This window comes from Oculina patagonica, chromosome 7 (assembly GCF_052425735.1).
Source record: "Oculina patagonica isolate OP01 chromosome 7, crgOcupat, whole genome shotgun sequence".
Classification (NCBI taxonomy): Eukaryota; Metazoa; Cnidaria; class Anthozoa; order Scleractinia; family Oculinidae; genus Oculina; species Oculina patagonica.
Window position 1 is genome coordinate 14,810,414 of NC_135764.1, and position 23,995 is coordinate 14,834,408.

The following is a 23,995-nucleotide window of genomic DNA, read 5'->3' on the forward strand; positions in this document are numbered from 1 at the left end:
CAATCGGTTAGATAAAAGTGATTTGTTGTAGATTTTGTCAAGGCAGCGAGAAACAAAAATAAAAATATTTTGCTGTTGTTGTTTTTAAATATTTTCCAGATGGACAGGAATGAGTTCTGATAAGAATAAGCCACCGTAAAAATGAGGGAGAGGGGATTTGACCTACAAAAATTTGGAAGTATTTTGCGGTTAGGTCAGGAAAGAAGTAAATCTGTTTTTCTTTTGATAGTCTTCCTGTAGCAGAAAGACTATAGATCGATGACAACCAGTGACATTTGAAAAAATGTGGACAGAATAGCCCATCCTTTTCTCTAAAAAATATAAACCGCGCGTTATCAAAGGCGTGCAGATACAAATGCAGTTTGGACCAAAATTTAAGGTTGCTCAACTTTTCGTGTGTATAGAATACTTAAAAACAACGATTTATAAGCTAATCGTCTCAGGCGGTCTACCCTAATGCCGTCCCGGGTGCTACTTTTTTAATAAGCTGTTGGCGCATTTGCTTAGCCGAAAATGGCCTTGTCAAATTCAAGCGTACCATACAGACGAAAGAAAGCGGAATTAAAATAAGTTAGAAAACGTAAAAAGTGTTTCCGGAACATGACATGAAAACTGTTCTCGTGACACGAAGTATATATGAAACTGGCGAAAACTGAAATTCTAGGAAAAGCCGGAATTTTGGATACTGAGATGTTTTTGAATAATATTTATTTTGGTTCGCAGCCATGATATCTTTATTGGGGTGTTTCAGTTCTTTCTTACGCAAAGTTCTGGCTTCATTCCAACTGCAATTCCAAGAAGAGAGAGGAATTTTGTTTATATTTTATTTTTGGAAGCTGAGTTAAAGGAACATTTTATTTTTCCTCTCAGTTTAATCCTCAGCTCAGGGTGTTTTAGGTTCCACTTTAGCAAAGTAAACTGTACAAGTTGTGGTTTCATTCCATCTAAAGCCAAACCCAGTCGACGAATTTTCTAACCTCAGCGTCCTATACTGTGATCAGTATTGAAAAAGGACTCTACCATTCATGATGCCAAATAAAGAAGGTTTCTATTAAATATTTTGGCATAGCTTCTAACTAAAATCATGCTAACAACAGGACAATACCGCGACGAAATCAGTACAAGCAATAATATTTCCTAGATCGAAGTTCAAATCTTCTTATTTTTGCAGAGCCCACACACTGAAGCGATTGCCTTCGTTGCAGACGAACAAAACCCCGGAATAGTCCCACCGACTATACCGGGGTTTTGTTCGTCTGCAACGCAGGCCAGCGCCGGGCAGGCTAACAAGCGAATGATAATTAAATGTGTGAAAACCCTCCCAGTACCTATACGCCTTGTAGTGTCTTCCAAGTTGAAAAACCGATGTGAAAGGAGCTTGTGAATTTTAAATACAATATTTTAATCTGACTGGCTGACGCAATAGTCAAAGTACTTAAAATCCGCCGAAGGAAAAACAACTCCTTTGACAAGCAGCCAAGAAAAATTCAAAAAGTACTTCATTACTTACTTGTGAATCCCTCGTCTGTTTACACTGAGACACACCAATAAAAACCAACTTCTTACGAACCCCCTCACGGAACAAATAAAGGCGTTTCTGTCTTAACGTGGTTTATATGGAATGCAAAAAGGAAATTGAAAATAACAATCGTTCGTATCAAATGATTATTTCTCATAACCCATTACCAAAACCTCTGTGAATTCTAAGTTTCGGTATTGTCAATACTTGTTTATTGTTTACCTCACGAAATTTTTTTATATCAGTAAAAGAGAATTTACATTTTTATCATTCCTATATAATAAGTCTTAGCCTGACTTCCCTCGAAACGTAATATCGCAAAATATAGAAATTTATATACAGTAAACGAGAAAATATAGAATCGCACGTTTTATAACCAACAAAAATTCCGAGCTATAGGAAATTGGCGCATTTTAGTGGACATCCGTTTATGCTGGTATGTCGTGTATGTACTAATGATTTGTAACAAAGGAACTTAAGTTGTCAATCACACGTAATACCTTTAAAAGCCGTAAAAATCACAGTAAAGCTTGTTGACATGGTCGCTGGAAAATGTCTCGTGTATTGTCGTTTTTATTTACTGTAGCTTCAGAAAACACACCATGTCGCATCTCGCACTAATCATTGTTTTCTCAGTCAATTTTTGAGCAGATAATAAATCTTTCGTAGGGTTTCACCACAGGTATTCAGACTATTTATATTAAAACCCTTCTTCCGATCAGATTATTAGAAAGCACCATTTGTATTTACTTAAGTAACAAAAGCGGATGGCGAGCGAAGGTCTAAAGTCGGAGCAATCTTTGTTTGTGTTACTTTTAATACAATGTGACCAAAAATAGCTGATAACTTTAGCACACCCTCATGTATACATCTTTACTGTCCGCCCTTATTTGGTGCATAAAAGATTTTTGAGTCAGCTATAGGTCCTGTCCCTCCCTGTCTCCACCCCTACAAGTTTTATCCACTACTGACCTTCCTTTGGCGAAATATGCTTTTACCTCTTTTGTTTTTTGTTCATTTTTTCTCAAGTAGTACGCGGACTGTGATTGATCAATTGTGCGCTCCACACTCTACGACAGTTTTGGTTGAAATGTTCTTCTTTTTGCAAAGAGTGAGAGATAAAATGGACTTTTATTTGGTCGCTAAGGTATGAATCCTCGATTTATATATGGCCCGCTCGATAGAAAAATACCTCCTTCCGTATTCCAGAGAACGGACCTTGGATTTGATAAAAAAGAGGTGTGACTTGTATCTCTTGTTAAATCCGGGAGCAAAGATATCATTTAGCAGACAAATGAATGTTCGTCACGTTCAGATTATAAATTAATTATCCTAAACGTCCGAAAATTAGCTCTGGGCTTATAAATATTTACTCAAAGTCAGTCCCTTGGTTATAATTTCCGCCGGGGAGGGTCTTTGTACTGGTGGGAGGGGCTTATTGTCGGAGCAAAACTGTTCGGTTTTACTTTAAGGTTACTATTGTTAGCGGCTACTAATTTTAGCGAACAGTTAGCGAGTTGGGCGAAAATCGCTAAATTAAGTACTGGCTAAAATTTGTCTTGGTCAATTTAATACTCGTCAAATTTAAAGTATTCCCCTCCCACACCAAAGGAAAACAAAATCAACATAGTCGACTTGAAAAATTCTTTTCAGAATGGATGCCAGTAACTTTGTTTTGTGAGCCCGCGTTCCTTGCCCCACTCCATGCCTTTGAGAGGAGGATGACAACCGGACTTCCAAAACGGCTGCAAATCGCGCCTAACAAGAATACCACTTGGCAAAACTCTTAAAACGAAACGATGTGAAACTCAAAATAAGTGCTACATTCGAACGAGTTAAATGAACATTTCTGGTTTCTAAACGTACACTAATGATGCAAAATACAACACAAATAAAAATCTACAAAAGGGTGCTTTATTCTTGGAAAAGTTTCATCTTTCTCTAAGAGCTATAACTTAATACAGGGTTTATTTTTGGAAGGATTTCTGTGTCTGAGATTTTGCAAGGCTTCATTTTCGGATTTTATGGTGTCTTAAAAGCTCCACTCATTGCACGCCGTCAAGAACATATTGTTTGAATTTGGCGTCAAAAAAAAACTTCCGCCTTGAGTTTACTGCATTCAATCGGTTCCTCACTTTTTTGGCACAAAAAAACATACTACAGACTATGCCTGATTCATCAGATCCACTCTTGGAACTAGCAGTTGAAGGTCATGAGTTTATTTTCGGCTAAAGAAAAGGAACAACGAATCCAGGTGTACTTCCGCAAATTATGGATAGCAACAATGTTAGAGGCTGAAGCTTCACATGTTGTCTTAATTGATTCTAAGGGTCACCGCGATAAAATGTCTCAACTTTGGGGGCTGACCAGCATTGTTTTCACTCAGCCTGATGGCAATTAAACAGAGTATTGTTTATGCGGTTATGTCCCCTTACCCTAAGCACTCAATCACCGCGCCTTAAACTGAAACGTGCAGATAAAGAATTGCGGCATTTTTCCTCACTGAAAAAAGATTCTTCAGGCGAGGGATTTATTCTTTATTAGTTTCAAAAACCGATTAAAAATTCTTGAAGATAATCAAAAGAAAAACAGGCATCCATACAGAATCTTTGTACAAATGTACCTGACAAAGATAAGGCCGAACATTCAGCTTTACTCGCATTCAAGTGAAGTAAAAATTAACTTTTCCCAAGGCCGAATTATAACTGTCATATTCTTTGCAGTCGTATCCCGTATCACTTTATAAAAGGAAAAATACCACAGTTTCTAATCATCTGTCTTTCTTTTCTGATAAAGATCGCAGACGCCATACTGTCCGAGATCCCTCGCCTGCAGTGGCTCGTGTTTCTTTCACGTAGTATATACATTGTGAACATTTCTAAGTATAGGGGCTCAGAAATACGCCCGTTCTATTCCGTAAATTACTGAACAATTTTATGCCCTATACGCATTATATAATAGTTAGGCCTGGTTCACACTAGCGACATAACGACATGAACTTAAAACGACATATAAAAGAAAAGTTCAGTTCTTTCCTTATGTCGTTATGCTTAATATGTTATTATGTTCCAACTTTGTCATGTTATGTTGTTCACATTGGTGACACAAAACATCAATGGGAGGTGTTTTATTTTTGCATTTGCGTGACCTTGCTGTTATGTCGTTATGTCGCTAGGGTGAACCAGCCCTTACGGGAAAGCCTGTGTATGGGTACCCTGTGACGCAAGCCCGATGAAACCTGTGTGTATGGGTACCCTGTGACGCAAGCCTTATGAGACATTTTCGAGAGACTGGCGCACTGCACGCAGTGTGAAATGTACAAATACCAGATTAACTGTAAACACATTTGAGTTTTAATCATCTCCCTGCAAATTACACTGTATAACAGCAATAACGCCATTTTTCACATAAGAATATTATTATCATTATAAAACCCGGAATCAACTCTTGCGTGCAACTGATGTTCAATTAGTCTCAGATTATGTTAGGTAGTGTAAATGCAAGTCCATTTCCCGGAAAATAAATCGACGCCAATCGAGAAAATTAAGAGAAATCGTATCGAGTTCAAGAAATCTTTTACTCTGAAAAATTAGTAAACTTTGGCCTGTTTAAAAGTGTTTTTACAAATAATTTACAAAACTGATTGACTTCTTATTTCTCTCTACAGGGACACTGCGTTGTTAAGCAAAGAGGTGATGAGAAATTAGACAACTATCGCAATATTTCACCACTATCATGGCCAGTAAAGCATTGAAATGACAATTCAACGCGAAAATGGACTTGTCTTTGCACCTCTTAAGACTCTTACGTCTAATTATTATTAATTATTAATAGAATTAATTATCATAATTATTATAAAACCCATAATAACCATAACTTTTCACGCCAAGGTACAACCAAGACTTGCATATTTTATATATTCATATATATAAAAGAATACACCCTAAACAACATAATGCTGTACAAATCTTACAAAGCTATGCGCTTGCTGTAAGTACTGCTGCATTTTTAGAAAATACTTTGCACAATCGAGATATAAAAATAGCATTGTAAAAATAGAAACCTACTAAGATATCAGAAGAGAAGCTCTTATTTTATATGTTGCATTCTCGCATATTTTTTTTACAAGCATTTGTTTACTCAAGTGTACAATTGAGTTGAAAAAATAAATGTTTTGTACAAGGATATATATAAAGTTACGAAGACAATTTTTTTATCTATGTAACTGAAAAAGTCTTTTATATAGTGAAGATCCGTAATTTATACACGACTCTCAAAATATCAAGTCACGTCACGCAATCAATTGCGTGACAATAGCGTGACCAGTGACCACGTCTCGCGCAAAACGTTTATCTATACAACGAAAACTTCTATCTGAAACCCTGTTTACAACCAGAGTGTTTGATTCCTTGAAACAGAAGGAAATATATTAGCAATAACTTACTTTTAAAGCTATGGAGCAGAGGAACAATCGCGTCCTCTGTTCATTATTTTTTGTCCCAATAAAACAACGAAAACATATCAGAAGTAGAAATAAAATTGTACAAAGCTGAGAGTTGTCTGCGCAACATTACAAGCGATTTGTCAATACTATAAAATGCAATGGCTTCCTTGTGACATAAGAGTTGTAAAAGGGACTAATATCATTTGCATAAAATAGTACAGAATAAAAATAGAACCCGTATCAAAATTGATAAGATTTCAAAGAATACAAAAATATATCGCTTTGTAGTTAAAGTATGGAAAACAACGCAAAAATGCCGCCGGCTACCTCAGAATAGATAATAGAGCTATACAGTATAGCCGCTTTCTGACTAAGCTTTCTTTTGCCCTAACGTGTGACCAGTGTTAAGAAAGCTTATTGTAAAATTATCGAAAAGCTTGTTTTTTAGCCTTGCGGCAAGATTTTTGCGTCGTTTAGATCATCTGTTGTTTTAGTTAAGACTGTTGTTGTGCAAATGGGGCATTTGGGTCATCTGAGAAAAGTGCCCCGTTTACACGTCATGTAAGAAAGACTATTCTGTCCAATCAGCGTCACCTCTTGACAGTGTAAACAGCACTCCTCGCGTGGTTTCCGCCGCGCTGTGGGCTATTTGGCCTTTCATCAGGTTCATTTGGCCACGCACGGTATCCTCCCTGAGTGACTTCCATTCCAGTGTAACTGGACGTACTTTGCCTTTCGTCCGCGGGTGAGTTCGCTATTTCAAACCCAACAGCAGCAGGATTGTTGTCATCCCCCAACGACCGCCTGCGCCTGCGGATGGCGGCCCTTTGAGCAGCGGCTTTCTGCGCCTGTCCTGATATGTCAGACTGCTGACGAGAGAGATGCAAGTAGCGCTCACTGTGCATCTCTTCCAGCAGCTCAGCTATATGCTGTGCGTCTTTCTCAAGCTTGCGCTGTGTTTGTGAACCTCGAGCGTCCCTTGGTGGTATTCTAGTCTTGGAAGGAAGCAGTTCTTTTGCCGAGTCTTTGTGAGATAGCAGCTTGGATTTGGTGCCATATTCCCGACTCATCACTCGTGGCGGCACCTGTGTTTTATTCACAAACGGTTGCCCTTTTGATCTGTCATTGGTCGCTACATTCACGTTCAGCCTTGACCGCGGTGTAGTCCTATCAACACTGCTTTCAGTTCTCTCCGCACTGTACCGGAGTGGTGATGCCGATGAGTGTCTAGCTGGACTAGACTCCAGGCGAATGTTCCTCGAGGTCACCGTTCGACTTTCAGGTGGCCTTTGCACGGAACCTCGCTGTACCCCTCTCGCTCCCCCTCCTACCTGAACGGGCTGAGCAGCAGGAGTCTTCACTCCAGTTGGTTTGACATTGAACTCTCTGAGAGAAACCGGAGTTGTTGTCCGGACCGATCCAATTTTCTTCCGTGCAACTGGAGGCCCGTAATCTCTTCCTCTTACTTGGTTAGTCTTTGGTGTGAGGTCACTATCTTTTCCGTTACTCGAACTGCTCTCAAATCTTTGTCTCAAAGCGCCAACCTTTTTGTCAGGAGACTCGGATGTTCCTTCATTGGCAACTGCCCTGGCTGGGGATGGCGGTGGCGCCGCCGGCTGAGAACTTGGACGCCCTTCTGTAGAAGGTGCTACAAAGTATTTACTAGTGTTTATTTCTATTAAACTGTTCGATCGCAATTCCGTTTCAGGTTTCTCGTGTCGGGACACATCCCTGGGAGCAGCGGTTCCTGTGTTATACGACCCAGATACAGCCCCGTGCGTATCAGTTGATGGGCTCACTCCAACAATCTTGTAAACCCTACCGGGTTCATCGGATGACCGGCGTTGTGCCATTTCTTCGTTACTCAGCATCGGCCTTCTTTGCGGTTCACTTCTGACAGACGACCTGTCATCGTCGCTTTGCGCGTCACCTCCGTTTTTATTTCCAAACGTGTTACCAAGATCCAGTAAAATCCGTAGCTTTTCATCAAATGTCTTGGACATGCTTATGGCGCATTCATCACCTTCATCGCTCGACGTATCACTGCTCTCTTCAGAGCCCAAAGATCTCCTGGCCAAACGCACATCTTCCGCGCTTTCCCGTTTTGTTTTAATATCCAGACTAGCCGGTCTTCGAGGTGGTTCAAACTGCCTCAGTGTGCCAGACACCACACCTCTACCTTTCACAACAGCCACCACTGTCTCATTAGATCTTGGCACTGCTTCCTGATGAACTTCATTTGGTAGTGACATTGTCTTTACAGCGCTGTTCACCCGCGGTGTTTCGCTGTGATAGGGAAGAGGTAAACTGGACACTTTATCCGGTTGAGGTGTAACGTGAAGGGAATCTAGTGAAGGGTTCTTACTACTGTGTGCGCTGCTGCTGCGACTGGTACTACTGCTGCTTAGCTGCTCGGCATTCTCAAAGATTCCCTGGTCGGACATTTTCCGTTCACGAGTGGTATCACGTAGTACTTCATCGCTCCGTTCACCAGTCGGCGAAACCAACTCTCTGTCTCCTTCACTCTGTCGCCTTTTCTCCGCTGCTTTCTTTTGCAGGTTCAGTTTAAGTAACCTCCGGCGCGTCTCTTCACTGAAAGAAGCGAAGCTCGGCTTGGATGCATTGTCTGGATCACTAGGCGAGGTACTGGGTAGTTCATCTGGTGACTTCCTCGCTTCTGTGTCATGTGCCAGTGCGAAACTGACCTCCAAAGGAGCAAAAGGCGGCTCAGGGGTACTGGGACTAGTAGCTCTCTTCTGTGGATTAACACGTCGATACGACGGAGGAGGAGGGTGTGAGTAGGAATACGCCTTTAAGGATCCTGCTCCTTTGGGTCTAAATTCATTGTCTGATGGATCTAGCACCATTTGTACTGATGCCGAGGAGCCCTCTACACTCCTCTTGCCGCCAAGTCGCGATCTTTCTAACGTTGGTGAATTGGACCTTGACCCCTCCCCTGTGAGAATCTTCACCACAGGCGCTCTCTCGGTCGGCGGTGAGCCCTCGGATCCCTGAGAATCGGACAGCGGTCCATCAGAAGAGCTGCCCTGGCCCGAGTCGGACTTTGAACTCTTACCACTTCGGAACTTGGGGATGTGAAGAGAAATTCCGCTGGACTGAAAAATAAAAGATGTAAGATTTTAAATTGTATCCCTTGAAAATTAAGACTATTTTTATTTCTTGGTTACATATTTGGAACTTCACTAAACAGAAGATTTAATGCACGGGCATGATATATCTTTGTGTATTTCTTTGCCGTCCTCGGAAAACAACATGGAACGGCCACGTTTAACGTTATGGTGAGAACGTGAACCAAGACGGCAAATTCCTTAAGTTCTATTTGGAATTGAGCGCTGACATCAAGTAGCATATTCAAATAACGATAGTTCAGACACCGAAAGAAATTAAACTTAATTGATCTCAAAAATCACGAGATTCTTAAAATATAAATTAACTTTTTTATCGACGTTGTCCTCGGCTGCTTAACTGCTCGGCATTCTCAAAGATTCCCTGGTCGGACATTTTTTCGTTCACGAGTGGTATCACGTAGTACTTCATCGCTTCGTTCACCAGTCGGCGAAACCATCTCCCTGTCTCCTTATTAAAAAATTAACTCTTTTATCGACGTTGTCCTCGGCGTCTCCGTCGTTGTAGCTTAACCCCCCCCCCCCCCCCAGTCTACGTCAGCCTGTCACCATCAAGATTAGACAACAACAATTTTATATTCCAGGTGTTTTAAATGGCGCTTCTTGCTCAACGAACTGTCAGTAATCATAATTATAAACACATTAACTGCAGTTCTTACCTTAGGTTTGTATGACCCGTCTTCACCTAACACGAAAAAAAAAAGAAAGAAAAAGAAAAAAAAAAAAACAAACGATACATTAATTGCCTCCCACGCAGTAATTATTTTCAGTCGTCACACAATCTTTCCACACTTGGCTCGTTACACAATATTACCGCCGTAAAGAGGAAAGATTGTAACGAGCTAAACTAAGAGAGTAAAAGTTATAGTTTTTAATGTTAGACTGGTGGTTGTTGAAGTCACTCATCCCCTTGCTGATGAGTTTTTTTTTTTTTCTCATTACCATTTTGCTCAACTGAGATCTTGATAAAACTACAACTGTGACTTTTGCGGGGCCCAGTGAACACGCACCCCCCATTTGTAGAGCTTTCGTTGTTTAAAACAAGGCAATGCCGGAGATTTACTTACCGAAATTAACAGCGACCTGTCCAAGAGAGCTGAGCACGTTCTGAGAGAGAATATGTTCTTGAGGCAACTCTTGACCTGGTGGCAGCGCCTGCACCGAAAACACAAACAAACGCAATGAGTGTGCACCCTGCCTTGGTCTTTTTAAGGGGGAACAGGAGGGGACACGAGCGGTCCCTCAAAAAGTCGCAGTGCTCGCAAAATTAAGCTTTTGCTCGCAATGCTCGCATAATTTTAGTGGGTACCCTCGCACATTTTTACAAGTGCTCGCATGCTCAGTTTTTAGTGGGATAGCTTTCGAAAAGTGCTCGTTGCTCGCAAGGCTAGTTTTTGTCAATGTATGCTTGTGCTCGCAAAGAAAAACGCTGTGCTCGCATGCTCGCAAATGCTCGCAAAGACCATTTGATACCCCTGACAGGCTGTTTCACCTTTGTTTCGTTTGTTGTGTTTCGCCTTTCACCTTTTCACCTCTTCACCTTTTGAACTGAGCTTAACAATGCTGTCGTCTCAATATCCCATTGGGTCCTATTGTTCATGGTTTATGCTTTCCACAGGGTCAACGTTTCTTCAATAGCAAAGCGCGCGAGGTCTAAAAATAGATTGCATATTTTTGGACCCCTTGCGAGACTCAGACATTATAAGCGTGTTCTGAGAGAAACAGAGGGAATGTAAGCAGAGTTTTCGTTTCAGAAAAGTTTTTTAGCCGCTTCATTTTGATCAACATGAAGAATACTGAGATCGTCCGCCATTCCAGTTCCGGTTTGTTTGTCTGAGTCTTGACAACACTCGCGCGCTTTGATATTTGATGTATACTTCTGTCAACAGTGCATTAAAAAACAGTCCAAAGAGCATGCGCACCAGTAAATTAAGCTCTCTTCCCCCTCCCCCCCCCCCCCCCAAAAAAAAAAGGTATATATAATATTCCCAAAAGACACGACAACAAATGATGTTAACCATACCTTCACTGGACACTCGTCCCCTTCATTCTCCTCAAAAAACCAATCGCACTGAAAATAAAATTCACAGTTTAGAGCGGTTTTCACTTGAGTTTCGAAAGTAGTTGATTTTACTTTGGTTTTTCATTGCTACGCTCGTTGTTTGGCTCAAAAATTTCGCGCCACTTTCTCAGCCAATTAGACGTAAAACCAAAACCAATTATGAGTTAACTCGCGGTACGTTTCGTGCGCATCCTGACGACTTTATGAAATTACTTAGTTTTTTTATTGGTTTACTGAATTGTAAGTGTCCCTTGTAATTGGTCAGAAAAACGCGCAAAACAAATGTTCTCCCATATAACGCTGCACTATGTTAAGACATAGAAGGCTGAAGACTGGGCTGGGTATTCTTACCTCAGATATGAGCGTCTCCACTATTCGGCACTGGTCTGACATGTCCTTTACCATGGCCATCATGGAATCGTCCCCAGTCTTTATGATGGTTGGGCCAAACACGATGGCCAGGTTACGCACTTCCATCTAAAAAGAAAGTCACGAACAGTCTGGTTATTTTGAGAGACAAAAATTTGAATACAGACTTGAAGCTGCCATTGGACAGTTGGAAAGCTGACTTTTGAGTGTTAGTCAAGGTTTCTCTCCTGCAAACGACCAACAGTCAAAATGTCTGCTTTTCAATTCTACCAGTGATCTCAGTTCACCCCATCATCTCCATTACTTAGTGTTTAACTTGCCGACTGACACTGCTAAAAAATAAATTTAGAAACTAAGCTTCACACAGCGTCTTTGATCTGGTTTGATTATTTAACCGTAATTATTATAGATACACTGTAGCACATGTCATCAATAATAAACATAGAATTCTTCGGTTTAAATCTGAGGTGCCTCTAAGTCTCTCAAGAGTTCAGAAATTGATATTCAAGGAAATGCATCTATTCACACAGTTGAGTTAAGGAGGAGGGAGCAAAAAATATATTTTTTTATGAACAAAGCAGAAGTACATGTTAATATACAGATGCCCATACAGCATGGGCCAAAAAAATTATTCTGCAAACCACCGTCCCACATTTTAAAACAGTGAAAACCATTTCTACCGTGAACTGCAAACGATCACTTGATAATGAATACTTCCTTAGGATTGATAAAAGAATCAGTAAGGATGGTCGGTAATTGTGAAGAACAGCTCCCGCTAACCGATAAAACTCGAAGCAAATATATTAGCTATGAAAAGCGGGGAAAAAAAGGGGGGGGGCGCTGGTTCTGATCGGTCAACTGTCGGCCGACAGGTTACCAACAGACTACCGACAGGCCACCGACAGGTTACCGACAGTTTCCCAAAACAGACGTTTTACTGTTAAATTGAGCAGTAAACACAGAAGTAAACCCGACGCATTAAAACAGATAAGACTTATAAACATTACCTTGTTTTTGTCCATGTTGTCCGACACAAGCTTTAAGTGATTCACAAGTAGCTTGAGTGTTTCAAAGTTATGATCGGGTAATTCTTGCACCTACAGTAAAAAAGACTTCATTTCAGCATTTTGATGGTAGCTTTCTTAGTCCCTTTATTGAATGCTGCGAGTGCGATGCTACCAACATTGTTTGCCACTGCATATTGTGAGTATTATCTTGTAAATAGTGTTGTACTATATAGCCTGTAATATCCTGTAAGTAGTTTAATATTGTAAGTGTTTTCTTTTTGTTTTGCTTTGTTTCGTAAATGAATAAATTAAAAAAAATTATAAATTTAAAAAAAAAAAAACCTTGTTTGAAATGAAACGGCATACACATGGTATGTCTGCAAGTATACTGGCATACTATTCTTCAAAGTGTAACAAATTGTAGTGCAGTTCATAGCCCAATTCCCTGCTTGTCACCTTATTTGTATTTAAGGATCCTAAAATTTCCATCTTGTCACCTTTCTAGATGCACACATGCATGCAGCCAGTTCTCACACTTACCATAGATCTTATGGACCACATTCTGTCTGCTGCATCCTCTTTTTTATTTGATTCAATAAATCCATCGTACAAGTCTAAAAGAGAAAAAACAATTGCTATATTTAGATAGGAAGCCAAAACAGCTCTTGCTTGTTTTCAAGTTGTTTCACTCTCCAGGTCGAATTGGAATTTGGAGATGTTGGTTTTTCAGGAGGGAGGAAAACCGGAGAAAAACCCCTAGGAGCAGGGCAAGAACCAATAACAAACTCAACCCACATGATGCAAGTCTGAGAATCAAACTCGGGCTACATTGGTGGTAGGCAAGTGCTCTCACCACAGCTGTGAGAAAAAAAGTAACAAAAGCACAGCGAAACGTGATCAGCTTTTATGCTCGGTATGAAAAAAACAGGGTCAAACTAGCTACCATTCTAGTTCCCATAGCCCTTTCGTTTCTCTTTGCCGGCTTGGCACGAGAAAACGGAGGGCTCTGGGGACATAGGATTTTTGAATTAATTCGAATTTTTTTGATTGGCTGTTTGAAACAAAGTATTTCTAAACGGAAGTCGAAAACGTAACGACTCTCTCATACATTCTTTTGAAACGTCATGACTGCATACATGAAGACCGAAAGTCCTAGAATCTAGGACTGGAAATCCTGACTCCCAGAGCCCTTTGTTTCCTCGTGCCAAGGCCCAGCCGGCTAAGAGAAACAAAAGGGCTATGGGGACGAGAATGACTAGCTACTTCTAGACCATCCTCTTCCCCAGGGCCACGCGTATTTTTTAAAATGACATGACGTAGTGGCCCTGGTAACGGTAAAAAATATGATTTTTTTGATTGGCTGATAAAAACTGCATGCGTAATTAGGTAAAAATTTGAAACGCTTCTACGCAATTTTCGTTATACTTCCGGTCATCGAAACAATTGAAGATGTAGCGGGCAAGTTTTAAAATGTTAACGGAAAAAGACCGAATAACACTGGGAGTTTGTTGGAATAACGTATTCACGAAGCAGACCTTTGTTTATGAACAAATGACAAGTACATCTTTTGTAAGGTGTAACTCGGTTGTACTTTTTATTGCAATAAAAATATTGCAAACATTTGCACTATCAACTTAGCTTATACAAGACATACACACTAAATGGAGTTCATGAATACATGAAGACTTTGAAATTCAATGTGATATTTCTTACCGCCGCTTAATAGAATGATACTTCATCGCTCAGCCGCTTTTTTAGATCTGAATTTTCTACAATACCTCCGCATGGCCATAAATAAATTTCACAGTATCATCAACCGTCGGAATGTTATCAGCTGATGATATCCTCGACTCCGTGTTTAAACACTATGACTCCAATTGCTCTGGATTCTAACTTTTCTATCTGCCGTCTTCCTGTTCCTGTTCCATTCCTTGTTTCTTGATGTCCTCCGACAATTGTAGCAAGGATTGCTGTACAGCTCTTTCGAACGCCAAACTCAAATGTCGTACCTTCTTTCAAATTCGCTTTCTTCTCGTCTCAGTCAGCCCCAGCCTTCCCCTTTCTTTTACTGAGCAGGCGCAGACGAACATTTATGCAGTGGGCATGCGCTACCGGATGTCGTGGATTTTACGACATCCGGTAGTCAGTGTTACCAGAGCCCTTCGTTTCGCCGACCACGTGACCAAAAGAAACGGAAGGCTCTGGGAACGAGAATGCTTCTAGACAGAACACCGTACGCATGTGCACAGTTATTGGTTTTTGATTGGCTAAAACATGGAAAATTCATCGAAGGACGACAAAATTGTTAAAACATAGACAACTATTTTTCTTAGCAACAAAGGTGGGATATGTTTCACTACAAAAAAGGAAAAGAAACCAGTTAGCTTTTTTTATGAAAGTGGAAAAATATTAATGTACTGATGAGTACATTATTGTTATTTAATTACCTGCAGTAACAAGACCTTCTGGTAATTTGCGTAAGAACAGTTTCAAAAGACTGGTGATGTTATTCACATCATTCCATTTCTGCAAAATAAAACAATGTTAAACACCAGCAACTCTAACTTTAAGACCCTATTTACTTTTAAGCCATAACAAAATCTTGTTTTACCTTTCAGTATAAACTGATTTGACTAAAAATATGTGCGATAATAGCTCAAAATGACATTTTATTTGACCAAAACCATGCAGTCTGAAATCTACTTAGTGGGACAATTCAATTCCTTCATACATTTATAAAAAATTCTGATTTTTGTGTTTTGCTGCAGCCGCAATGGGTGCAAGCAAAACACATTGAGAGCTGAAGTTTGTGCCGTAAGGTGGTAAGTGCCGTAAGGTGTAAGTGCCGTAACAGAGGAGAAATCTGAACTACCGATGTCAATCAAATCCATGAACAAACAAAATCGAAACCAATGAACCGTAGCGCTGATCGCATTCGAAGTTACGGGCCAAAGTATTCGAACGCAAACCACGTTGGACACGTTGGAAAACAGAAAACCGATTTAAAAGTATATCGCATTGGGAAAGAAAACAAACTGTGGCGCGACCACTCCAGTTTTATGAGAAAATTATTCTGCAGTTTTCATCATTTACGAAAAGAGCGAAGACTTGGAACCTCGCCGAAGGTCATAAATATTTTCTCCAAAGGACCGGTTAGTGCACAGTTTGTAAACTTTCGCTTTGAAAATAAACTTACCCTCACCTTGTCTACACTGTCTACAGCATACTAGTACTGTATTAACTCTGAACTTCATATTTTAAAATAAAATGTATGAACGTGTAACTTGTCACGCAAAGACAGCTGGAAAGGAATATACCATGCTGGTAGGCTGCACCGCTAATTGTAGCTGTATTCGAGCTATATAAAAGACAGCTAGAAACGAATTAATACTAGTAACATCACAATGGGAAAGAAACTTATTCAGTGGTGCACACCGTCGAAAACAAAGAAATATTAAAGGAAGTTCTCATTCACCAGATTCACTGCATCAGATGCAACATTCGTCAGTTCGTGTTTAAATGCGTGGCGACCAGTTTGTTTACTAGTTATTAAAAAATAATACGGTCTTCATTTAATAAACAGTTCATCCTTAAATTTCAGCTTTTCTACGACTGACAGGTAGGTACTATAGTATAAGCCCCGCTAAAATAGCTGGAAAGGGAAAGTTTTTTGAAAAATGAATTTTTGACTGCCAGACGCGCTGGCGCCACATGTTTATTTTGTGAAGATTAATTAAACGCCGTGAAAAATAGAATTTGATGTCCAGCGAGCCACTGCATCTTCGGCTACGCAGTCCTCAGTGAATCCTCCAACTTCACAAATTTCTAAAACTTTAAGAAAACGAACTTTCGCAGAATCAAAAATTGGTCCTTATCGATCTTCCGATCTTGTTGTGAAGACACTGAAATTCGACGAGTGTTCATGCGTGAAGGGATGACTGACGAATGATAATAATTATTTGTAAACTTTCGCTTTCAAAATGAACTTTGCGTTACGTTCAACGCCGTCTTTCTGTTGTTGTACGCCGGTGCGCGTGCGATTATTTATAATTTCTGAATTTTGCATATTTAACTCAGGGTGACACAACAAGTTTGTTAAGAGTTAGTTGTTCCAGTGTTTAATTTGGGTGAAAGTGGTTAAAGAACCACTGTCTTGTCACTAATAAATATATCACATTGAGTTCTTATAAGGTCAATAGATTCTGTCTTTTTCGTTGTTGTTAAAACGCTACCATTGTGACAATGATTCCAAATACAACTAACGGTAACCAGTGAGATAACGCCACTAAAAGAATCACATTGAGTTCATTGAGATTTTTTTATAATGTTAAGAGTTACTGTTTTTTATCAAAGAGACAATCATGTCAGACATTACGTTAACTTACTAGTAATTAAATTATGTTTGCTGTCTTTGATTTCAACATAACATTGATCAGTAAAATTATCAGGATTGAATTAACACAAAGTGACTACAATATAGTGCAATTATTAACCTGCACACAAGTGACAGACAATAAAAGACGTTGGATTTCAATCTCGACTCACTTGTCTTTCATCAACATGTTCCCTAAGACTTTGCTCTAGCAGCAAAACACATGGACCCATTGGGGCCCTATTTTTTGATATGAAATTAATTTATTTTTGATATGAGACCAAAGAGCTCACGGTAACCCTGGTGTGAAAATTGCATTCAACTTTATCAAACCCAAAAGCTGTAGTTTTAAATTGTACAGCATCCACTGTAAATCCATTTTCTGCCGAAGAGTTTTAAGATCATGTGCAAAAATAAGAAAACTATGAATAACTTTCAAGAGACACTCAGAATGAAAGTAAAATTACCTCTTCCTCGAGACAAATATTTTCGATTCCTCTGTTGTTCAGCTCCTCTTGTAGAGCAGTAACAGCAGCAGAATTACCAGGAACTCTGTAAATATTAAACAATAACAAAAATGGACTAATGGCAGCATACAAAATAGTACATGACAGAAAAGGGAAGGAAAGAAGAGAACAAAGTGGACAAAACGTAAGCTAAAGGTTTCATTGGTGATACTGTAGTGCGAATGAAAAAATTGTTTAGTGTTAAGCCTGCAGTTAAATAGACGTAGAAGTGTTGATGAGGATTCAGTTGACTTGCCCAATATCCTGTTTTGTTTTGCTACCTTATTGTTACTAATTTTCGCGATTCTCGCGATTTTCAAAAAATCGCGAAATTAAAGACCCGCGAAAATTAATTCTAAACGATTTCTATTGTATTTTTTATGCTAATTACGTATTTTTGGCCAAATCGCGAAAATTAAGTCTCGCGAAATATTCCTGTTCCATTTTTGCAAAATTAAGTACCCGGGAAAATAAGTAACAATAAGGTACATGGAAAACACTTTACTCTCATTCTACAACCCGGTTGATACACTGCTTCTGATAAGTCACTGGGAGCTAAGCTAGAAATCCCCATTGGTGGGGGGCTCAAACCAAAAAACCCTCCATGGGGGTGGTATGGGTGTTTTCTAAAACATTTCATTATCCATTTGCTTGCATAACTGACCTGTAGACACCAACAGTCTCAATTCCTTTTCTCTCTACCACATCACAACAGTGTTCCACAATCAATGGGACAAACTGCAATGAACAGCATGCATAGCTTGGTAAGTACCAATGTTACTAAACACAGTAGCAAATGATGGCCAACATTTTTCAACCCAACCCTGCACTGATCCATACATTTTATTCTTATAACACATCCCTACACAGCCACCTTTTTATAACAGGCAGTTGGGACAGATTCCGCTCAAAGTTCGAGCAATAAGTGCTAAAATTTAGTAATAAAAACCTTCTCATAGCATGGTAACATTTTTTATTATATCTCTGAGATAGTACGCACGCTGTGATTGGTCAATTTTACGGGCCGTATTCTGCAGTACGGCCCGCGAAATTTGACTGAGAGTTCTCCTGATGCCGTACGCCTTTGCAAGTTGAAATGGCTCGCGAAGAAGATTTTCAAAACTTTCTACAACGTTCGCAGTCAGAGGAAAAAAGCGAGGAACAAAGACGAAGCAAAGAAGGTCTACCGAACTTTAAACTCAATTTTTGTGATCTGTTGGAAGGAGAAAACTTCCCTGATGTGGCGGACTTAGAGCAACCCGGGTAGGATTCAAGTCAAGAACTTGAAAGTTTCATCAGTGCCGAGAAATATGCAAACACGGTCAAGAAGACGAAAAGTGAATGGAAACGGTTCGACAATTATTGTCAAGAGCAGACTGATGGAACATTTCATGTAGAAACCGTACCTGCTGACGTCCTCGATAAGCTCCTCGGAAAGTTTTTCAACAAATACGTACGCAAACGCGATAGAGCTGAGTACGAGCCAGACAGCATTTCAAGCTTTCAACGTAGCATTCAACGCCGCCTTAAAGAGCTTAGTTTTTTTTAAGTAGTTGCTGTTCCTTCAAACTTTATACGTGTTTTCTCGTTCAGTATTTTCTACAAACACTGCCATAAGTTTTCGAAAGTTTGATAAGCTATAACGCATGTTGTCAATCGCGGCACTTTCGTCACCAAGCAAAGAACTTTAGAAGTTATTCCAAAGGAAATTAACTTGCACTGTATCTAGTTTCATCCTGTCACTGAAATTACTGTAAAACTAATTGCAGAAATAAAGTAGTAAAGGTTGGATTTAAATTATGTTTATACGCTTATCAATCGAGCTATTAAACGGCCGAATTGTTTACGACAAAGCCAATGAAATTCACTCGTCCTTTCGCCTTTGACGTACGTCAGTCAAACGAAGCCGCTTCCAGCACTCTTGACTTGAAATGTTTACTTTTCTCCAGAGTGAGAGATATAATAAATATCTTATTAACCTCGTTTTCTCGGTCCGTACTGTAAAATACGGATCCTCGTTTTTTCCCGTCGACTTATGGCCCGCGCGCTTCGCGCTTGGGCCATAAGTCGAAGGGAAAAACTCGGTCCGTATTTTACAGTACGGACCTCGAACTCGATTAATAAGAGGTATGTATACCAGTTAAAATATCTCACCGAATTACATTTCTCTAAGTCACCCCACAATTAAACTGGCAAGCATTCTTGAAAAAGAAAATGTGAAACCTCATCAAAAATGCTTAAAACGCATGCTCTTTTTTGTTTTAAACCGATGTGAATCTTGAGTTATAGTTAAAATATTGATAACTTTAAATTCAATTTTCTCTCGTGGGGTCAGCTTGACAGCTAAAGTTTGCACAAGTTCTTCTGTATTCAAAATGTTACCATGGTGTGATGTTTTTGGGGTAACTTGATTTTTGTCTTTCTTGCTTGAATGTTTAGTAAAAATCATCTTTATTCCGCTATGGGGTGGTAATAACTATATTATTGTAGAGAGGGGTTCAACTGTATGGCTGTCTCTTTCCTCTCACCTTGTTGTTTTTAGAAGCTGGGCACAGCTCCAATGGCACTCCAATAGAATGCCCTGCAATCCAACAAACCAAAGTTAGTAATGATTTGCTTGAACACACAAGGGCCACTAATACAAAATTCTCCCAACTAGTACTGTAAAAACGTATGAAGACCTCTAGAGAGAAATTCTACGTTGACAACAGAGCAAGAAGAGCACCTGGGTGATATGTTTCAATAAAACCATAGCAGCTGGTCTTATTTTTGTCCAGCAAAACAAGAAGCTAAAAATAATCCTAGAGCATCAAGATGTTAGCCTAGAAAGTTGAGCCCAGAAACTAATGTTGACTGCCAATTTGGTGAGAAGAAACAACATGAATATATTAACCGTGTTACTGCAAATTGTGGACGAAGTAGGCAGTTTGTCACTTAGAGCACATTACCTGAAGGATAGCTATTGGGGTGTTGAGGTTTCTTCCGCTTTTTGGAGGATTTATTGCTGTGGTTTTTGCCACTTTCACCTAAAAGAATTAATAAAGAAATACATTTTCTAAACCAAATTTAATGAGATTAGAAGATTTTCTTACTCTACAGTCATTTTAATTATTTGTTTAAAAAAATGGTCTTTACAAAAAAGGATGTACCATCACTGACTGTCTGAGACAACTACTGAAAAAACAGAGTTTTTTTTTCACAAAATTTGCAACAACAGATTCCTGCAAATTACATAAGGATTTATCACAGTTTTTACATGTACCATTGGGGAAAAGCAATATAGCCCTGCTCAATTGCTTTTGGGGGTGATTTACATGCAGGTGAAGTAGCTTTTCAAGGGGACACTTTTCATAGTCTCAGTCACATAGAGACCCTACATTTTTAAACTCCCATAAGTGGCCACCCCTCCTAAGGAGACATTATTGCTTCCAAGGTGGTTTGCCTACAGAAGGTTTGACTGTATCCACATTTTAGTGTTACCTTTTTGTCCAGTGGTGATGTTCTTGAACGACAAGCTTTTCTTGATGTTTGATATTCCAGGAATACCAGTTATCTTGGTGTTGATTGGAGGCGATAACTTGTGACTGGGTGTAGCAGTAGCTGACCTGCACGAGAAAACAATATCATTGGTTAAAGACTCTCTCCTGACGAACATATTGTATATAAATTCATGTACAAAAGAGGCCCATCTCACTGTTCCCAATTACATGTAGTTTGTAAAAGATAACACTACAGACACTTGCAACCTTACTCTTTACTTCAACTACCTCCTATAAACACCCTCCACAAACTTGCATTTGCATCACAGGAAACATTTTTTACTAAATCAATACAGTAAAATGCCTTGCGGACACCTCATTATCACGGACACCCTGTTATTACGGACTCGAGTGGAAGCTAGTCCTGGCGAATAAGATTTACTGAAAAATAACTAATTACACCCCATGTCATGAAGAGACTGAAACGTTTAAAACACACAGTTTAGACACAAAAAGAAATACATTTAACAGAAAGTGTTGGTTCTCACCCAGATGTCTCTTGTTCCACTGTTTTCATTCGTCTTATAATCAAACTTTGACTACTCACACCATTCTCCTGAAAGGAAAGACAATAACAAATCTTTTCACATCCTGTGCAACTAGCATCAAAGAAGCACTACAAATGATGAAATAGTCTGAAAATAATGTGTGCCATTTATGGAAATACAGTGATTTGTATGCACAAAATAAAAATGATTGTTGTTATTGTTATTGTTGTGTGTACAGGGGGTATTAACAGCTCCTTGAAAAGGTAGCCACCACATACAATGGTATTAATTTTGTTGACACATAATGCCATGTAATGTAACTTTTTTGTGGCAGTATATTATTGTACATGCACATACATTTCAGAGTTTTACAGTTTCTTTTCAATTTCCATTAGAAGAAAACAACATGAAGAAGGCTTAATGATCTTCTTGGTTAAGACAAACATAAAGAGCGCACTTACATCTTCATCTGGATTGTTATTGGCCTGGATGGCAGCAATCCACGACATCATGGAGTCATGATCCTCTGTCTAAAACATAATAGAAGTATATCATTGTTTTAGCAGTTTTGTTAAATTTTCTCAGGCCCTTTGAAAAATTTTGCATACTACAAAGTATCTTTCTGAACAGTGAGGTGTATACTACAATGAGGTACATGCATGCGAGTTAAAAGAAACTTGTGTTTATATCAAATTAGTATTTGGTAGCATTTGAACGACCTTAAACCCCTTTCAGCCTAACCTTGAAATATCAATTCCTGTTATTAATTACCATACATTTTTTTTATCTTTAAGCATCATTTCTGGGGATTTGGACAAAAATCATACAAAATTATCTTCTTGATTATATAATTAGGCTTGTAGTAGAATGCATTTTAGATTGTTCAAAAGATACCTGGAATAGAAACTCTGATCCATTAAATGTTGTCATTCTGAATACATTCTTCCTTTTAGTGTAATCATGAGCAATGTCGACAATGCTTGACTTGATGCTGATAGGCTGTTCATCTGAGCTATCCTCCTGGAAACAAATATGACCCCAGTCCATCAGAATTGACTTGTTACAATTAATTAATAGCAAAACTGGTCACACAAGTCAAAGTTAAGTCTGCGTTTGAGCCTAGTGGCCAATCAGACCAGAGCTTATCCTGTCAGTAGCATGAAGTGAATAGGAGTATTTCTACTCCCCTGGATGGGATGCTAGTCCGCCACAGGGTTATTCTCCCCCCAGCATCAAATTAACCGATACCCAATAAATTATACACCTGGGTGGAAAGAGGCACTGTCAGAGCAAAGTGTTTTGCTTAACAACTCAACACAATGACCCCACCCAGGGCTTGAACTTAGACTGCTTGATCCAGAGTCCAGCACACTTACCATTAGGCCACTGCACCTCCCACCCAACAATAATTATCAGACAGGACTTTCTTTGCATGCTGTGTACATTAGCACTTACTTGATGTGCAGAACCTTTGTCTTTATGCAAATAAAGAACATGGCCACGAAGAACAGCAAACACAGGCTTCCAAGACCGTGCACTTGAACGCTAAAAAAATATGACATCAATGTTATTTCCCGAACAGAGGGTGAACACTGGGTTGGGGTGGGGGGGGGGGGGGGGGGGGGGGGAGGAGGAGGAAAGATGCATTATTTTGCCTAAGAGTATTGACAAGGTTTGTAGGAGTATTCCCCTTGCCCACCCTAGACGGGATGCCATTATGTCTCCCCAGGATTTTGCTTCTAAGAGGGACATGGACACAAAAACAAACATTTCGGAGAAAGTAATACACTTTACTTTTTTGCTGTTATTTTTTGCTTTTATTGAGCAGCTTGTTTCACCTGAAAAAATCTTATCACAAAGTTTGGCATCAGGTTATGAGAAAAGAGTTAACTAAAGATGGATTCCACTGAAAGTTTGAGCAATGAGTGCAAAATTAAGTACCAAAAATTTGTTCATAGCACGACAACATTTTGTATACTGTTTAAAAGATCTTACCGAAATTCATTTAACTTAGTGACCCCGTAATTAAATTCTAAAGCATTGTCGTGAAAATTAAAATCAATCCTCTAAAAAATGTTGAAACGTGTGCCATTTTGTTTTGAACTGGCATGAAACGCCCGTTTTAACTGAAATAATTTACAGTAGATTTCAAATCCATTTTTCTCTAGCGGAGTCAACTTGAGTGCTAAGGTTTTGTCCAGTTTTTGTTAGCTGTACTTTAAGTGTTACCATGCTATGAGGTTTCTTTGGTATCTTTATTTTTGCCTATATTGCTCGAATGTTGGGTGGAAACCATCTTAAAAATAAAACTGTCTTAACCTGTCCTAACAGGTTTACTTATAAACTAGAAGTATATTACTCATACCTTGCCCCCATCCACCACAGCTACTTTTCTCCAAAGAAGACCTTCTTTGCAAACCTGAGACAAGAACAAGAGCCAATCAAATCACTTACTCTAATCATAAGGACTGCTTAACATGTTGAGAATTTCAGTACTTAAAACATTAAATTCAAAAAGGTTCACAGTACTGTAAACATACCAG

General features: G+C 39.3%; 1 protein-coding gene across 1 annotated transcript in view; it reads right to left on the reverse strand.

The window, feature by feature from the left end:
- Positions 1 to 4,849: 4,849 nt before the first annotated feature.
- Positions 4,850 to 23,995, reverse strand: part of LOC144661734 (rho GTPase-activating protein 21-B-like) — a 34,089-nt gene continuing 14,943 nt past the window's right edge. The window contains exons 9-26 of the mRNA XM_078522554.1: positions 23,818 to 23,871; positions 22,908 to 22,997; positions 22,347 to 22,472; positions 21,914 to 21,982; positions 21,453 to 21,520; positions 20,906 to 21,030; positions 20,374 to 20,451; positions 19,954 to 20,006; positions 18,090 to 18,163; positions 17,387 to 17,471; positions 14,995 to 15,073; positions 13,088 to 13,161; positions 12,548 to 12,637; positions 11,523 to 11,648; positions 11,133 to 11,180; positions 10,177 to 10,264; positions 9,769 to 9,794; positions 4,850 to 9,079 (exon numbers count right to left, since the gene is read on the reverse strand). Of these exons, the coding sequence (XP_078378680.1) occupies positions 6,554 to 9,079; positions 9,769 to 9,794; positions 10,177 to 10,264; positions 11,133 to 11,180; positions 11,523 to 11,648; positions 12,548 to 12,637; positions 13,088 to 13,161; positions 14,995 to 15,073; positions 17,387 to 17,471; positions 18,090 to 18,163; positions 19,954 to 20,006; positions 20,374 to 20,451; positions 20,906 to 21,030; positions 21,453 to 21,520; positions 21,914 to 21,982; positions 22,347 to 22,472; positions 22,908 to 22,997; positions 23,818 to 23,871 (3,879 nt within the window). The 3' untranslated portion in view covers positions 4,850 to 6,553. The remainder of the gene's footprint in view (positions 9,080 to 9,768; positions 9,795 to 10,176; positions 10,265 to 11,132; positions 11,181 to 11,522; positions 11,649 to 12,547; positions 12,638 to 13,087; positions 13,162 to 14,994; positions 15,074 to 17,386; positions 17,472 to 18,089; positions 18,164 to 19,953; positions 20,007 to 20,373; positions 20,452 to 20,905; positions 21,031 to 21,452; positions 21,521 to 21,913; positions 21,983 to 22,346; positions 22,473 to 22,907; positions 22,998 to 23,817; positions 23,872 to 23,995) is intronic.